The 18,789-nt window shown below is 37.3% G+C and overlaps 1 protein-coding gene across 1 annotated transcript in view; it reads left to right on the forward strand.

Annotated features, from left to right (window-relative positions):
• Positions 1-18,257, forward strand: part of CAND1 (cullin associated and neddylation dissociated 1) — a 28,790-nt gene extending 10,533 nt beyond the window's left edge. Inside the window, exons 3-15 of the mRNA XM_072334140.1 lie at positions 5,739-5,893; positions 7,184-7,307; positions 7,710-7,966; positions 8,048-8,153; positions 8,613-8,758; positions 9,253-9,545; positions 10,254-10,395; positions 10,974-12,467; positions 13,212-13,307; positions 14,564-14,733; positions 14,830-14,994; positions 15,193-15,300; positions 16,227-18,257. Of these exons, the coding sequence (XP_072190241.1) occupies positions 5,739-5,893; positions 7,184-7,307; positions 7,710-7,966; positions 8,048-8,153; positions 8,613-8,758; positions 9,253-9,545; positions 10,254-10,395; positions 10,974-12,467; positions 13,212-13,307; positions 14,564-14,733; positions 14,830-14,994; positions 15,193-15,300; positions 16,227-16,451 (3,481 nt within the window). The 3' untranslated portion in view covers positions 16,452-18,257. The remainder of the gene's footprint in view (positions 1-5,738; positions 5,894-7,183; positions 7,308-7,709; positions 7,967-8,047; positions 8,154-8,612; positions 8,759-9,252; positions 9,546-10,253; positions 10,396-10,973; positions 12,468-13,211; positions 13,308-14,563; positions 14,734-14,829; positions 14,995-15,192; positions 15,301-16,226) is intronic.
• The last annotated feature ends 532 nt before the right edge of the window (positions 18,258-18,789 follow it).

Consider the following 18,789-nt stretch of genomic DNA (forward strand, 5'->3'; position numbering starts at 1 on the left):
CAGTTGTCATACTTTGGAATTATGATTTTTGCTGTTTTGGATGATATTTGCTTGGGTTGCCTGCAAAACAATTTACTCTGCAGCAAGAGCAGGATAGGGGATTGATGCCAGCAATAGCCGTTGACTGACAGTGGTGTGTATTTGAAGAGGAACCAGTGATGTGCTGGTAAAACACTAAAGGGAAAGCTTGGCTGAAAAGTGAGATCAGATTGTGAAGAAACTTGTGATTTCTTTGAGCAACTGGAGAAGATGCTTCAGCTTTTAGGAATGCAGTTGGGGATGGCTTGGTGTGTTTGTGTGAGAGAAAGTTCTTGGTGATGATCTGTGTTGGATAGCTGTGTGCAAGCTACCAGAAGCCCACCTGTTAGGGGAAAATGGCCGGTACTGCTATCAGTCTCCAAGAAAACTGAGTTGTTCAGTTAACTTGATTGAAATAGTAATGTGCTAAGATTAAGATTGTAGGTGTAGGCTTCTAAATCCCTACTGTCCAGGGTTTAGTAGCTGTGGAGATGGTTGGCTGGGATCTAAAGATGCCTATGCAGTCCCTTTGTCCTAAATTAAAGGGCAGTGCCAGAGAAGAGCTTGAGGTTAAGTTTTCAGCAAAGGTTCTTGTTAGAGCTGTTTATTTCTGCAGGAGTTGATGTACGTGCTGAAGCAGGTGAGAAACCATTCCATTGCATCGTTGTTTCTGTGCACATAAAGGGCTTCATCATATATCAGCATCTCCATTCACATTTCTCTTGATACTGTCTGTATGCAGTATCTTCTGGAAACACTGTACCAAGATATTTTGTTGTTTAAAATGTCGTTATTATTAAAGTATCTTTGTGTCTCTGTAAAACACTCTGCAAAACAAAGAGCAAGTTGCAGTCTTCCTGAATTTATGGCATTGGGTTGATTGTTGTCTGTGATCTAATCAGAGGAGTTGACCTCAATGTCAGAGTTGTTTAAAGAGTTGTGCTGTAGTAAAGCTGGAATTAGTTGAGTGTAGTATTTCAGTGCATGCTTTTGGTAAATATGTTTCACCTTTTCTGCCTTTTTTTTTATAATCCCTAAATTGTCTTTATTTTGAGCAGGTTTTATAACCTACGTAATGTTGTTGGGGATGGAGAGAAAGAAACCATGCAGGTTACAGTTTGCGAAGGCGGACATGTAGAGGTGTGGGTGTGATTACCTCTGGAAGTGGGAATTGTGTGTTCCAGGCCTTTTAGTGTAGGTGCTGGGCCCCAAGTGCAAATACTCTGTTGTGGTCCTGGGGGTGAGGCATTGTGAGCCACTAAAGAGAAGCTCATGGGTTTGTCTATGACTGACCACTAGTGACAACATGTTACTCTGTTATTACTGTTACATAGTAAGTTATGCTTAGTGCTTTGGTGCACATGCTTGCTCTGTGTAATAGATATCTCTGTTTGCACTTGCTTGCTGCCTTTGGCTTCTCTTGAGCATTTTTTATGATAGTTAACTCTTGTTTCTGTGATTTTTGTGTTTTGTTTTTTTTTTTTGAAATGGGGAAGAAGGGAAGCAGCATTGAGGCACATACAGCAGGTTGGGGGTAGAAAGAGTTTTGGTTTTGTCTTCACATTCAGAGAGCCATGTCTGCTCATTGTCCCAGAGTGGAAACTGTAGGTCTTAGTCCTTTGAGTCCAGCTGGAATCACTGGCTTGCAGTCTTCTGAGTCTGAATTCTAGTCTAGCTCCTTCCACCTGCAGGTAGTGGCTTAGCTTGAGCTGTTGAAGCACTATCTTGAGAATGGAGAAAATAGGTTGTCAGTATCAGAACTGTGGTATTAGGGGTCTAAGTTGTCCTGTGGTTTGAGCTGTATGGTGGAGAGAAGTGTGAAAGGTGTAGGGAACTTGGAATGTGTTTGGAAGCCATTGCTGCAAAAGCAATGAGAACCACAGTGTTCTGAGACAGGGTAGAAGATGGAATTTCAGAGGATCTTGAAGCACGTGAGTTTCTCTTTACCCTATAAGTACTTCTAAGCTGTTTGACCAGACCATTCTTCTTCCCCCATATAGAGTCAAAAGGCCAATAGCCCCACACATTAGTTCCCGGGGAACTGGATTTGAACTCCAGAGTTGTTTCCAGTAAAACAAGAAATACTGCTTTGCTTGTCAGCTTGCACACTGTGTGCTTGTCTCTCAGTACATATGAAGGAAGTAACTTTTTCCTTCAGATTGTGAAGACTCAAGGGTGATTCTTCTGTCTTAACATATTTGTGGGTTTTTGTAATAGAGTAATGTGAGAATTAGTTGATATAAGTACTAAGCTTAAAGTAAGCTTCTGCCTGAACGGCAGAACTTGATTTAGGTTTTTGCCTATCTGCTTTCAGCATAATAGCCTTTATCAAGAGATTACTATCTTGCTTGCTTGGACAGAATTTCTGCTTGCCTGTTGATTTTATTTCTTTTCTGGTTTTGTGCAGCTGACTTAGTGCCAGCGCTTTCTTTTTCCTTTCTTTTTTCTTTATGTGAAACTTGCTCTTTTAAGTCAGAATCACTCTCAGAAACTTAGGAAGTAAAACCAAAGCATTTTATTTTCCTCCCGTAATTGCTGAAAGGAAATACTTTGCATCTAGATAGCTTCTTTTCAGTACTGTGGTACAGTTAGGATAGAATATATCGCATATCTTCATTTCACTAGAACAGTACACTTCTGTTTGTTAATCAGGGTTTCGCTCTGCACCATCATCTAACAATTCCCATATTGCATTGTATGATTCATTCTATGAAGCTTGATGTTATCCCACCTCTTTCCCAGCGTCTTGAGCTTGTTTTATTTTTTCCAATTTAACCTTTCAAAGCATTTTACAAAACAAAAGATCTACCCTCCTTTGTCAAACTGACTTGTGACTGAACTGTTTTAGAAGTGTGATAATTGCTATTTGTTTCCAAACATTGTATGTTGAGTTGCAAATTGATGCGCTACAACTTACTAAATATTAGTGTGGCTTTTATTAATAAACTTGGCAGAACAGTCCACCTTTCCACAAGATACTTCTTTTAGGGTTAATGAGGAATTAAACTAGACGAATACTTGTGGTTGAATGTTGTTCTGGTGTTAGATATGTTAATCTGTTTTACAAGTAGATGGCAAAATTACGTGTCAAACTTCTCCAAACTTCAAGTATTTCAGGAATGTTATGGGCTTAAATCAGTGCAGTCTCAAAGATCTCATGTACTTATCAATAGTGGCAAACAGATTTGAAGACTAAGCTTTTTTTTTCCTTACACTTAGTATTATTTTGATAAATAGTTCAGTTTTCTTGTATGGCTTCAGTTTAACCACAGGCCAAAAGGCATTGGGATGCTGTTGCAAATCAGACTGTAGGATTTCTTTGGTGAGACATCTGGATCAGCAGTAAAATATAACTAGGGGAATATCTGTACATGGGTTCAAGACAACAATATCCATTAGCCCTTTAATTTTTATGGAAGAAAAAATTGTTTTCTGGAGATACATCTGTGTTTCTGTTAATTCTACAGTTGTACAATCCTTTTAATTCATGATTCCTATTTTCTGTAGCTAGTCCTTTCTAATACCAACTCCATTCTTGCCTCAAGCCATTGCTTGTGGTGCTGTGTGACTTGCAGGCTTGTTTGGCTGCCATTGCTTCTTGTAGATTCAGTGCCAAACCAAAACCTCTACAAACTCAGTAATGGTAGCTTCATGTTCCATCTCACCTCTTGAGATTTGGAGTATAAACAGGATGGGGTGCATCTGTCTATAAGGATGGATAGTGATAGGACAAGGGGGAATGGTTTTAAACAGACAGAGGAGGTTTAGCTTAGATATTAGGTGGAAGTTTTTTTACTCAGAGGGTGGTGACGCACTGGCACAGGTTGCCCAAGGAGGCTGTGGATGCCCCATCCCTGGAGGCATTCAAGGCCAGGCTGGATGTGGCTCTGAGAAGCCTGGTCTGGTGGTTGGCAGCCCTGCACATAGTAGGGGGGTTGAAACTCAATGATCATTGTGGTCCTTTTCAACCCAGGCCATTGTATGTTTCTGTTCTATGATTTTTGTGTTGACATTACGCCAGTAAGCATGATTTGATAGGGTAATAATGTTACAGATGTCAGGGTGGAGAAGATAGTTGGCAAGATCAAAATGCAGAAGCTTGTAAAATGAGGGAGGTTTGTCTTTCAGAGCAGGTACCGTCTGCCTGCTGTGTTTTTGATGAACGTGTAGTTTTTTGAACGCGTCGCTTACAGTGCTAATGTTCCAGAATTTCTGGACTTTCCCTTTTCTGAGGTAGTTTGTCTGAAGGCTGGTGCTGTAAAATAAATAATTAAATAAAAAGTTAGAGGGAACTGAGTAAGCAAATCTGGAGTGAAAAGGAGAGAGAGGAAAATTAAGTTCCCATTCTTCTTTTTGTCTCTGTTCACAGGTGAGTGGAATTTTAAAGTGACTTATTTTTGCAAGGTGCTTCTTGTTTTGCTGGTGAAGCTTTGGTGATTGCGGGCTTGCGCTCAGTACCAGTTTTGTAGTGTCGAAAAAATTGTATTGTGGTTCTTGATTGTAGTTTTGATTACTTTGTGGAATATGCTGTGTACTAAAATAAGGTCTTTTTTTTTTATGGACTGCCTTTCTCACATCACAACAAACAGGTGTAAATCAAATCATGTAATGTTTAGTAGTCAAAGCCAGTAAGAAAATGCGTTAGCACAGTAAGATCATGGGAATGTTTTCAATACTGGTACAAACTGAGGAAAAATGGATGGAGGCCTCCAAGCCACAGTGAGTCATGTACTCTGTGACACTTTATAGATCTCCTCTCCATAACAGAACTGCATTGGGTTTGTCGGAAAAAGAAGGTGTGTATACTTTTCTACACAGCTCAATAGAACCACAGTCCTGCTCTTGTGTCTTTCCTAGAGCCTCGAGAAGGAAGCGGAAGACTTGCTTGCTAGTGTTAGAACGAAATAGAGACAGAATAAGGCACTGATTTTTTGCATAACTTACTTTCTGGACCAAGGTGTTTACAAGGGAGAGGCACTGAAAGTTGGCACTAGAGTTAGGAAGATGATGAAGGGTACTGTATTTCTTAGCAGTGAAGTAGTTTTCATTCAGCTATCTGCAGCTTCAGTGTTTTGAACAGAGGGAAGCGTATGATAAAGGAAACAAAATTGTCATCATCCTTGAAATATTTGAGATGGCTAAACATTAACCTTACGGTGACATTTTCACTCTTTCCCCCAAGTGCAGTGTTTATAAGGGTCACTGTGAATGAAGACTTGCCATGTTTCTGTTTTATATTTCACTGCTGTATTCTATTAAGGCATTTTATGGCATAGAATGAACATGTCAAAAAGAACCCAAGTGTTTTGTAGAATAAAGTTGTGGTAGTAAAGAGGTTTGCTTACTTGTCTGAACTTTGTAGTACGTAGAGTGATGTCTTTGGCTAGGTAATTTTGTAAGCCTTGGTATTAAGTGTGATGAAGAGGGGCTCAGGTTTTGGAAGGATGAAACAGAGCAGTCAAACAAAACTGTTTCCAGCACTAGATTAAAAAAATAAAACAACAAACAAATGCACTGAATCTGTATTTTGTTAGTAGATCTAAGGAGTTAGATTATCAGTGTAACCAGCTAAAGCCTTCAGGTTTAAAACATTTGCTTTGTGTTGCTACTAAAACCGATCTTAACTTTGTGACTTCAAAGAAGATATGGAAATGAAAAAGAAGGATTTGGATGTTTTTATTTATCATTGCAAATATATTACCTTTCTTCTGTTGATACAGCCTTGGCCCTTTGGTGAGCAAAGTGAAGGAGTATCAAGTGGAGACCATTGTAGATACACTCTGTACAAACATGCTTTCAGATAAAGAACAGTTACGTGACATTTCAAGCATTGGCCTTAAAACTGTGATTGGAGAACTCCCCCCAGCTTCCAGTGGTAAGGTGTTTTGTATTCAAGGCGTTCTTTTAGTTCTGTGACTGTACTTTGGAATTCTGCTGGTTTAAAAAGCTTAGTTTCCCACACTGATGCAACTCTTTGCGGAAATAAAAACTTGTGTTACAGGAACATTGGAGTGACAAATTGAGCGTAAAATCTTCTATTTTAATAATCATCTGGTGGAACATTTCTGGGCTGTACTCATAACGAAACCTCTTCTTGTTTCTTGGTTGATAGAATACTCATAAATTAAATTAAAAATGGCGTATTTTTCTTTAACAATCCAATTTCTTGCCTCAGTTTAAATAAGTGTTTTGGAATGTACCTAATGTTTCTAACAAGTTGCTGTTAAGTTACTGAAATGCTGACTTGTAATTTTAAATGAAGGCAGTCTGCTCCAGAATAGATGCTAACGGTGAACAGCTCTTCAGTTAATAGTATTACTTTTTTACTCAAGTCAGTTTCAGATATTGTATGTAGGGTATGAATGAGAAGAGAAAGCTGATGAAGAGGGCATTGGAAATGCAGCTTTTAGAGACCGAACTTGCTAAAATAGAAACAAAGAAACAATGTAGGCATGCTCTGGTTTTGACATTCTTTACTGAAAGTCCACAAATAAATAATCACATGTTAATCAGGTAGTAATGAGATGCATAAACTTAAAAATAAATATTTAAAATGTAGATTGGAATGGCATTAATTACACGTCTACATTCCAAAAGCGTGACTTTAAGGAAAACAACAAAAAACCCTTCCGTGTATGTTGGGGAAAACTGTGCAGGTGTAGCAAAGACATTTTAACTTGAATTTTAAAGCAGGTATAATGTTTATTTTAGCAGTCTCTCAAGTAGACTTAAATAGCTCCTTGTGTAAAGTGGTTGTATCTTGTTAGTTTTGTTTTTTTTTCAAGAGTCTCTATCTACTTCTGTGCTTCTTTTAGTTACTTTATTTACTTTACCTGTAGTCCTTCCATTTATTGCTCTAAGCTTATTTTGGCCTTTGCTTTCCATTGCTTGACCTGCCAAAAGTGGTATCCTTTCTGTTACATACAACTTATGAAACTGAAGCCATCCTACTCAGTATGTTTTTGGGTAGATAGTCTTTCAGCTCTAATGCAGAGCATAATGCTTTACATTAGCAAAGAAACTTCCTGTTCAAACTTGTTTTATTGGGTGGGAAAGCTGATTCTTGTTAAATGCTAGTTGCTTCCCATAGACACAGGCATGATCTCTTGTGTTAATAACTGTATTTTCTTATTATGGAAATGCTAAGGTCTTATTGTACTTTCAGGTTCTGCATTAGCAGCTAATGTTTGCAAAAAGATCACAGGGCGTCTCACTAGTGCTATAGCCAAGCAGGAAGATGTGTCTGTTCAATTGGAGGCACTAGATATCATGGCTGATATGCTGAGCAGGTAAACATCCTTCTTCCAAAGTGCTGATGAATGCCAGTAAATACTCCTTTAACTTCGTAATTTTCAAAATATTAAATAAAATTTACTTAAATGAAGTAATATGGCAAGATATTAAGTGTAAATGAAACCTTAGTTCAAACCAAATAATGTGATGTATTAAAGATAAGTTGATGGAGAAGACTGATAATTTGTTTCATTTTCTGATAACTAGTTTTAAGTTACTTTTCAGTGTTTATTGCTTTGAAGGTGTATTTTAAACTTGTTTTTTAAGTTCCAAAACTTTAAAAACTTAATTGGAATCTCTGTGGTGTTTTAGGAATATTTTAAGAAATTTCTGGTAGAATATATGAACAAAGTTATCTAGATTCAATTGGTTTGAGTTTGTGTTTTGTCTGTTTTAAGGCAAGGAGGACTGCTTGTTAACTTCCATCCTTCAATTCTGACCTGTCTGCTCCCCCAGCTGACTAGCCCCAGACTTGCTGTGAGGAAAAGAACCATCATTGCTCTTGGTCACCTGGTTATGAGTTGTGGCAATATGGTTTTTGTTGACCTCATTGAACATCTGTTGACAGAGCTGTCTAAAAATGATTCCATGTCAACAACTAGGACCTATATACAGTGTATTGCTGCTATCAGTAGGCAAGCAGGTCATAGAATAGGTAAGAAAAATATATAAATTATCTGTAATGGGGAAGGTTCTTTAGATGAGAGTAATTACTGTGCTAATATTCTCTTGTCAGGTGAATATCTTGAGAAAATAATTCCTTTGGTTGTAAAGTTTTGTAATGTAGACGATGATGAACTACGAGAGTATTGCATTCAAGCATTTGAATCCTTTGTTAGGAGGTAAGTAATTCTCAGGCACTTATTTTGAGTTATCTTAAGATCTAGTAGTCTCCTTGGTGTCAAATAGTTTTGCAAGATTTGAACTGAAATTGTTCCTATAACGTAATGCTATGCCTTAACTGTTTAGCAGTGTTGTTATGTTTGGATGTCATAAACTGTTGTGCCAGTGCTGCTAATGCACACAGAAATGAGGAAGTATTCTAATAAGTCTTGTAGTGATGAGGAAAATAAATTATATCCAAAGGCATGTCTTCCTCTTCTGCAGTATTCCAGTCTAGTAGATTGGGTTACATATTGGCATTGCCCTTTTTGAACTGCAGATTCAAATGGATGCATTTGATGGTACTTGGCTTAGCTATGATGTCTTCAGAGTACTTTATATAGCATTAAGTCTTTTAGGCCGAAATATTTTAATTCTCATAGGTAATCAGACTTTCTTTTTGTTTTTGTACTGTGCAGATGTCCTAAAGAAGTTTATCCTCATGTATCTACTATTATAAATATTTGTCTTAAATATCTCACCTATGATCCAAATTACAATTATGACGATGAAGATGAAGATGAAAATGCTATGGATGCTGATGGTGGTGATGATGATGATCAAGGTATATTTGCATTTTGGTTTGGGAGAGAGAAAGGTTTTGAAACCTGTAGTGTTGTGAGAAAATTGAAATGGTAGCAGTGCTGCTAAGTACCAGTAGTTGATATACTTCCAATCTCAATTTCTGTATTGGTTTATAAACGTGACTTATGAACTCATTTCTCAGAATAAAAGTACTAGATGTTACTGCTGAAGATAAATAATTCCATGGGTGAACAGAAAGTACAAGATAAATATTTTAAAATACATAAAAGATGGTAAAAACTAACATCATGTAGTATGATAGAGCTGAAGTGAAAAATATGTCAGTTAATGAATTGAAAATACATATTTGACGTGGGAAAGATTTCTCACTACTTCCCCTGTAAAACGTTATTACTTAACGCATAAAATCAAATAGGTTAAAAGTTGCAAAATACTCAATATTTTTCTTTAGGATAAAACTTTGATGCTTTGACTGTCTGGATTTGAACATCTGCATAATTTTATTTTTTCAAGGGAGCGATGATGAATATAGTGATGATGATGACATGAGCTGGAAAGTAAGGCGTGCAGCTGCTAAATGTCTGGATGCTGTTGTTAGCACACGACACGAAATGCTTCCAGAATTCTACAAAACTGTATCTCCCGCTTTAATAGCCAGATTCAAAGAACGTGAAGAAAACGTTAAAGCAGATGTTTTTCATGCTTATCTTTCTCTTTTAAAACAAACTCGACCGGTGCAAAGTTGGCTTTGTGATCCCGATGCAATGGAACAAGGAGAGACACCTTTGACAATGCTTCAGAGTCAGGTTATTCATCAAGATTTTTTTGTTTAACTTTGTGAAAACACGTTGATATTATGTCCTATTCATTTTGATAGCTCTTGAAAGATGCCATGCTATGCTTTTGTCATATATAGATTACAGGTTATAGTAGTGTAGTGCTGTGTTCTGGGATCACAAGTCATAGAGCAGCCCAGAAAAGTGCAGCAGTTGATCTCCAGTCATGGAAATTAAAATGACTGGCTTGGGCAGATATGTTTTGTGTTAAAGACTTCAATTGTTTACCTTTAAAAGTTGTATGTCCCATATAATTTACCCATATTGACAAAGCAAAATAGTTATTTTGTATGTTCCAATAGAGGCAAAACTTCTATTAACCATGATACAACTTGATTTGCTATAACATGTTTTATTTGCAAAATAAAAAGGATAGTGCTGACAAATGGCATTTTCCTTTTCTTAAAGTGAATTATTTGACTGACTTTTCAATTGTTTCTTTGCATAATTGTATTAATGCAGATGTAGTTTTCTTTTGTTTCATCTCACCTTTTGAAGTTATAGTACTATTTTTTTACTTTGTGATTCTTTTGAATCTTCATTTCTTGCTATTTATACAACTGATTCTGTGGAGAAATCAGAAATAGAGAAAGGCATGTTTTAGCCTTCTCCCCAGGTGATGGGAGATGAAAGAAATGTCAGCTATTGAATTGATTAACAGATGTGTGATGGTTACAGGTTCCCAACATAGTCAAAGCCTTGCACAAACAAATGAAGGAGAAAAGTGTGAAGACCCGTCAGTGTTGCTTTAATATGCTGACCGAGCTAGTAAATGTATTACCTGGAGCCCTAACACAACATGTTCCCGTACTTGTACCAGGTATGAGAAACATACAATTAAACTAAAGATTTACTTGGAACCTCGATATGAAATTTCAGTACAAAAATCTTGACTGTATTCTGTTTTTATTTGAAATTGGCAACGCAATCAGCTACTGTATGTATAAATTCATGTAAATAGCTTAGATACATTTCCATTTATCTTGAAAACAAGGGCTGACTGTAAGATGGAGATTTTTTTCTTCTTTATTTTAATGAAAAGTTCATTTGCCTTTAGTTGATTATCTCAAAAAATGTGCCATGTATTTTAGCTTTTAGTGCCGTAAATACTGAATTTTGAAGTAAAAAAGGAAAAGTAATCTTGGAAAATGTAAAGGTGCAGATTCCTTTTATAATTAAAAGTGGCATCACAAACCTTCAAATGGCCCAAGTCCTCTGTGTAGAAAAGGTTGGAAAGTAATTGTTTGAATAAAATGGCATGAAAGGGACTTGGGAAGCATTTGGTGTTTTCCTGCACTCAACCTGATACAGTATAGCTGCCTTACTTTGGAAATTCAAAGTGTTCTAACAGAATATAAATATCCTAACCTAAAAATACATTTTTCATCTTTCTTCCAGGAATAATCTTTTCACTGAATGACAAATCAAGTTCTTCTAATCTGAAGATAGATGCTTTGTCCTGTTTGTATGTGATCCTCTGCAATCATTCTCCCCAAGTCTTTCATCCTCATGTTCAAGCCTTGGTGCCTCCAGTTGTAGCTTGTGTTGGAGATCCATTTTACAAGATTACCTCAGAGGCACTTTTGGTTACTCAACAACTAGTGAAAGTCATTCGTCCTTTAGACCAGCCTTCTTCCTTTGATGCTACTCCTTACATCAAAGATCTCTTTACTTGTACAATCAAGAGATTAAAGGCTGCTGACATTGATCAGGAGGTGAAAGAAAGGGCAATATCTTGCATGGGTCAAATCATTTGTAGCCTTGGTGACAGCTTGGGCACAGACCTGCCTAGTACACTTCAGATCTTCCTAGAGAGACTGAAGAATGAGATCACTCGGTTAACGACAGTGAAGGCCATGACACTGATTGCTGGTTCTCCTTTGAAGATAGATTTGAGACCAATCCTGGGGGAAGGAGTTCCTATTCTTGCTTCTTTTTTGAGAAAGAACCAACGGGCTTTGAAACTGGGCACTCTTTCTGCTCTAGATATTTTAATTAAGAATTACAGTGACAGCTTGACAGCTGCCATGATTGATGCTGTCCTGGATGAGCTTCCACCTCTTATTAGTGAAAGTGATATGCACGTATCGCAGATGGCCATCAGTTTTCTGACAACACTTGCTAAAGTATATCCTTCCTCCTTGTCAAAGATTAGTGGGTCCATTCTCAATGAACTTATTGGGCTGGTGAGATCGCCTCTACTTCAGGGCGGAGCACTTAGTGCCATGCTAGAATTTTTCCAAGCTTTGGTGGTGACTGGTACAAATAATTTAGGCTATATGGATTTACTGCGCATGTTAACGGGTCCAGTGTACTCTCAGAGCACAGCACTTACTCACAAGCAGTCTTATTATTCCATTGCCAAATGTGTGGCTGCCCTTACTCGAGCATGCCCTAAGGAGGGACCAGCTGTGGTAGGTCAGTTCATTCAAGATGTCAAGAACTCAAGGTCCACGGATTCCATTCGGCTTTTGGCTTTGCTTTCTCTTGGGGAAGTTGGGCATCATATTGACCTAAGTGGACAAATTGAGCTGAAGTCTGTAATATTAGAAGCATTCTCTTCTCCTAGTGAAGAAGTCAAATCAGCGGCATCTTACGCATTAGGCAGTATTAGTGTCGGCAATCTTCCTGAGTATCTGCCTTTTGTCTTACAAGAAATAACCAGCCAGCCTAAGAGGCAATACCTTCTTCTTCATTCCTTGAAAGAAATAATTAGCTCTGCATCAGTGATTGGTCTCAAACCATATGTTGAGAACATCTGGTCCTTACTCCTGAAGCACTGCGAATGTGCAGAAGAGGGTACAAGGAATGTTGTTGCTGAATGCTTGGGCAAGCTTACTTTAATAGACCCAGAGACTCTGCTTCCACGACTCAAGGGATACTTGGCATTAGGTGAGCTGTATGCTTAAATTGTAGAAAATGGCCTTGTATTTTCTTAGTACATTGTTGTGGGTTTTTTTAGTAATTTGCTTAAGTTCTGTAATATTCCTGAAGTTTGCTTGCCCCCCAAAACCCTCTGCATACAATGTGAAGTTTAGTTCCATTTGGGCAAGAGAAAGTAAGTGATGCAGAGCATGAATTACTTTTATGTTCTGCTTTCTGAGTATGATATTTAATTTAATAATGTTACATTTAACAAAACTATAAACTTGAAGGGGAGAGCGTGGGCAGCAAAGGACAGTACTGCTTGATGGATTTGTTGCAGAGCATTAACATTTTATATATTCCTAATTCTCAAATAAGAATTCTGAAGTTTGTAAGGTTGGGAAGGATGAAACTGAAAATGAGTTATAGTCATATTAAGAACTGCATCAGTGTGTTTTCTTCATGTCCTGCTTTAACGAGGAGAATTGTTTAAAGGCTTGCATGAGAGAAATTAGAAGAGTGTGCAAGTAGGCTCATTACTTCAGTTTTCTGGTGCAGAAAAGATTTATTACAAATACCGTGTTTCAGCTTTTAAAATGTAACACCAGTACATCTGTGGAGACAACGTTGTGTTACTAGTAATAAGTAGCATTTGCTCTTCAGCTTGTGAAAGAATATTAGAAGCTTGGAAAGAATGGGTTTAAGTGTGGTTTAAATTCTGTAGTTGTGCTGTTTTAACTGTTACGTACTCACAATTTTATTGCACGTTAGGATCCTCATATGCTCGAAGTTCTGTGGTGACTGCTGTGAAGTTCACTATTTCTGATCATCCACAACCCATAGACCCGCTCTTGAAGAACTGCATAGGTAAGTTATTTACTTCTAGTGACAAATTCTAAGTTTTCAAGCGATGGAATTGCATTTCAAACATGCTCTGTGTGTCTTCAGAGGAAGATTATTTTGTAGGTGGAACTAGAAATAACTGCTTATGTTAACTGTTGAAACTGTTTTAAGTGGTTTCCTTAGGAGCCAATTATTTTTGTTAACTCTAGCTTATTTGAATTCAGAGTGGTACAAGATATGTGATAAAAGTTGCATATAATGAATCCGCAGTGGACAAAGAATGCAAGGAGCCAAGGACAAGGAAAGATGGTACCTAAGAGATGATTTCTTCTTCCAGGTTCTTTGTAAATTATGTCAGGTTAAATTAGTAAGTTACCTTCTTTACCCAGAAACGTGGTCCAGGAAATACTTGGTCTTAAAACATATATACACGTGTTAATTCTGAGTATTGTCAGATGATGGATTGTAAATGTAGGCCCTTGCAATTCTGTATTGCTTTCTGGTCTGAAAGTTATTGGAAGCTATTGTTTGTGGATAAGGTAATAAGGGCTTTCAGTATGATAGAGCTTTGCAATTCTGTGGCTTTCTGAGCTTTTCTCATTTGTATGACATTGTTGTAGATTTCTTTAATATGCTGTGGTGACTGTTAGCTTTGTAGTGGATTGATGACCCTAAATCTTTAGAAAGGAGAGTATGTCACTAAATCTAATAAGGGGCAAAAGGATTCATCTTTCGAAACGATTTTGTGGGGAGCAAGTTGTTTGTTTATGGGTGAGGCAATGTCAGTTCTTACCTTATTTTCATTGCTGATCATTAATATTTTTTTTATTAATACATTAATGAGTTGAATGATTATGCGTGTGGGCTTCTCCTCCTGCTGTCTTCCTCCCACTGAAGCTGCTTTACCCTTTCGATTTCTGGAAATAAGTATTGGGTATTGAATACAGTAGATGAACTATTGGAATCTACTACTTCAAGATTCTCTAATTTTTAATCTTGTTACCTTTTTTTTTTGTAGGTGTAGAAGCCACTTTTTTTTACACCCTGTTTTTCTCCTCTTTAAAGGTTCAGCACTCTTGGAAGTTGCTAAATACTGTGGGGGCAGGGGGGTGGGAATACTTGTTCCTGCAGGCCTTTGTTTTACCAAAGCAGTGCTACAGAGCTCTAGGAGCCAATGTGAAAACGTATGGAGACAGGCCTTGTTATATTAATACATACTGAGTAGGCTTATCTTCTGGTACGTTAGGAGTTTGTTGATGTATTTCTTTATGCAATTGCAGGTGACTTTTTGCAAACATTGGAAGACCCGGATCTCAATGTCAGGAGGGTAGCCCTAGTGACATTTAACTCAGCTGCACACAACAAACCGTCATTAATAAGGGACCTCTTAGATACTGTGCTTCCTCATCTTTACAATGAAACAAAAGTCAGAAAGGAATTAATCAGAGAGGTATGTTAACTGAGAAAAATGTGGCCAAATTAACATAAGTAGACTCTGTTTGCCTAAATATATTACTTTTTAACTTTGCTTTTTGTTTGCTGACAGGTGGAAATGGGACCATTTAAGCACACAGTTGACGATGGGTTGGACATTAGGAAAGCTGCCTTTGAGTGCATGTATACTCTTCTGGATAGCTGTTTGGATAGACTAGATATATTTGAATTCCTAAACCATGTTGAAGATGGCTTGAAGGATCACTATGACATTAAGGTTAGCTGTCATTTTCCTATGTGAGCAAGCAGTAAATGTTTTGAATAGTGAGTAGACTGAAATGGTAGGAAAGATAATTCATGTGCTTTAATGATATTTTATATAATGAAATATTTAAGTGTTGCTGTTAACAGCACAGCGCTCTAGGAAATAACTCTGTGCTGTGCATGACTGATTTTTGGTTTTCTCTCCAACTAGATGCTAACCTTTTTAATGCTGGTGAGACTGTCTACCCTTTGTCCAAGCGCAGTGCTGCAGAGATTGGATAGGCTTGTTGAACCTTTGCGCGCTACATGTACAACTAAGGTATTCTTTTAAATTGAAACTTCTGTTTGTTAATTATCTTGTATTACTTTACAGAATTACAAATGAATTTGTGTATGAAGAATGATTCTTGTAATCTACATCTACTGCTGTAACATTTCCTGAGTTACAGTTTGTAAACTGCAGTCAGCTGATGTGTTACTTCTTCTTAAACTGCAAATTGAAGAGTAAAATGATCAGCTCATTATTAAAAATGCTGTTTCTTTTCCATTTCTTTTGTTTCTCAAAAATCTAGCTGCTACTTCAGCAACTTGTGTCTATTATAAACAGTGAAATTAGAATACTGAAGGTTTTTCTGACTTCTGATGATTGTGTTGTTGCAGACGAGCATTAGCATGATGAAGGATGGAGGTAGCATAAAGTGGTGCTGGTTTTTGGTTTGTTTTATTGCATTGTTTGCTTTGTTTTTCCCTCGTCATTTATATAATAAGATTTTTGGGTTTTGGCACAGTCGGTCTCCTACTCACACTCATCTTGATCCAGCTATGGGCTCTGATACTGATTTAATGCCTGATTTATCTTTCTTTTCCCCATTACTGTAATCTTTTATATATACTGTCAGTAATTTTTACTGTTTTTAATAATAATTTATCACTGAAATCAAGAGGAAGGCTAATCTTTTTTTTTTTTTTTTTAAAGCAGATTTTTTGCTTAATTTTTGTTCTCAGAAGTCTGAAAGTATTTGTGATAATGCCATTTCAATGTTATTTACTGATTCTACTAGCTAGAGGTTAGCTGCTAGCATTTTTATTTGGTTATTGACTTGGTAAATCCCAGCATTTTTCTGCTTACTATACGGTGTTTTGTCTAGTGAAAGGAAATAGGTCTTTAAATGATATGTGTGGGTTAGGGTGAGTGTAGAGGGAGAGTTGAGCTATGTTTCCAAACATTTCTATGTTTTTCCCTAGGTAAAGGCAAATTCAGTGAAACAGGAGTTTGAAAAGCAAGATGAACTGAAACGATCTGCAATGAGGGCAGTAGCAGCACTTCTAACCATTCCAGAAGCAGAGAAGAGCCCATTAATGAGTGAATTCCAGTCACAGATAAGCTCTAACACTGAGCTGGCAACCATCTTTGAAAGTATCCAAAAAGATTCATCATCCACTAACTTGGAATCTATGGACACTAGTTAAATGTTTGCCCAAAATGGGGACCATTATGTTGAACCATAAGATGCACTGAATTGACAGGTTATGAGTAAGAAACAGAAAAAAATATCTAATCTACACATTGTTCCACTTTATTTACCTTTATGGAGACAGTTGGCTTTTCCCATTGTTGCTTTTCTAGCATCTATTCCAGAAATGTATTTCCATAATCCAGAGTTTGTTAACCACTCTTGTTCTAGTGGATTTGGCCACATTTGGGAATTAAAAAGTTGACGCATGGTGTATGGAAGTAGGTTCCAGCATCCATTTTCCCTGTAACATTTAGGATTAAAAATGTTAAAATTTTGTGACCATGATTATTATTATTTTTTTTCTTCCTTTTGTTTACTCTTTCTATTTGTAGACAACAACAAAGAGGTGTGGGGGAGGTGGGAATCGAGCATCCAGATGCACCATGTTTTTGTATAACTTTTTATTCTTTTTGTTTCAGCTTCATAAATTGTTTTGGCTGGCAGATAAATCCTGTGTAAGATTTGTTATATTAAAGAGGGGGTTTTGGCAAAGTTCAAAAAGAAGCAGACATAAATGTCATTTTTTAAGGTGTGGGGATTAGAAAACAAATATCCCTGTTGTTCACACTAATTTTGCATGAGCAAGTTTACAAATATATATTGTCTGTAAAACAGCATGTGCAGTTTATTCGTTATACAAGTTAAAATAAGTGCTGCTGTATCAGTGCAGTTTTTCAGGTATCTTAACATACAGAACATTCACATAGGAAGGGTTGAATTGAAGGTTAGTTGTCTTAACCTGGCTTTTAAAAATGCCAATAGTATGACCCTGCAGATGTACTCACAGCAAACATGACAGCTTCTGCAGTTTTCCTGGCTTTTCAAACTCATACTGGAAATGAAGTGGACAAACAAAAGATCAGGGGGAAATAGGGTGAGTTGGAGGTAAAAGGATTAGAGAAGAACATTTAGGTGCTCAATGGCTGCTGAACTCTGGATTCAACTCTGCTTTTGTCAACAGGCATGATAGGAGGTCTCTTCCAATGCCTTCTACCTCCTATTCTTTATGCAACAGCTTTTATTGGGGCGCTAATGTATGGTTTTATCTTGGCAAGCATTGCCAGAGCATTCTGTGCTCACCAGAATGTTTTCTGGCACATGAAACCACCAGTAGATCACAGTGCTGTTACTGTTGTATGGTATTCTGGTGAGACAGGAAACGGAGTGGTCGTAAGACTGGAGAGAGAGAAATGTTAGGAAACAAGCTGAAAGGGGAAAAAACCTGCTGTCACCATGTCTAGATGCTCTACAAAGGGACCAGAAGATGGTAGCTGGCAGTACTTTAATAAGCTGGATTTTGGAGTTTAATAGTAAAAGTTGGAGAGCCGCTGCCTCAGTTTGAGTGTTGTCATTGTTCAGTTAATACAGCTGGTTAGTTGTCTCTTTTAGTCAGGTCTGAGTTTGATTTTCCTCTAGTTAACTAATAGCTGAAATTTCTGGAAACCTGTTACTCGATTATGTAGCAGAAGCTGCTACAGGACTAAACAAGCATATGACTTCAGAGAGAGTTTCCTGTGAGCACTGGGGCTCAGGAGCAAGTTCTTCACACACTTAGAGCTTGAGGAAAGCAGAGGAGATATTGGTGCATTTTACTTTAGTTGTAAGACACGAATGAAGAAATCTATGAACTCGTTCAGTAATAACAATTCTAATGCTGTAGAAATTTTGAAATTGTAGCTTTCTCTGTCTCTCAAGTCTTCATCCTTTATGTATCAATTGTCTTCTAGAAGTAGAAATAAATGAGATTAAATGTACCAGCATATCTAAATGTCATGGAAAAAGTATGGGATGACCCTAGAGAGAAACCATATGGTAGAAATGCACTGTGAATTAGGTGCATTCTCCCCTGCTGTATAAATCATCTACTTCAATTACAGCAATATACAGGCCTACTGATTAAGAATCTGTTGTGCTAATTAGTTGTCAAATTAATCCTGTTTCCTTTGTGTTAAGTTTTCAGAGTGTATTAAGGTTTGTTTTTTTTTTAGACCGAGAATTAAGGATGAGGATGATATGATAAACATGAAATGTGAGGCTAAATTAAGTGAAGGGATTAGAGGACTGGTAAGTAAATAGGGCACTTACACTCACAGCTGAGAGATGTATGTTTTTATGACTACCACGGTGCCTCTGTTGTGGATTCAAATAATCTTCACTTGAGGACAGAAGGGAAGGCTGTGAGATGTATTGCATAGTAAATGCTTTCTTGCAGGAGAGTACTTTTTATTTTGACCACTGACAAAAATCAGGTGGGAATATAAGAATTTAAAACTGAATTTACAATAGAATGA

This window comes from Excalfactoria chinensis, chromosome 1 (genome assembly GCF_039878825.1).
Source record: "Excalfactoria chinensis isolate bCotChi1 chromosome 1, bCotChi1.hap2, whole genome shotgun sequence".
NCBI lineage: Eukaryota > Metazoa > Chordata > Aves > Galliformes > Phasianidae > Excalfactoria > Excalfactoria chinensis.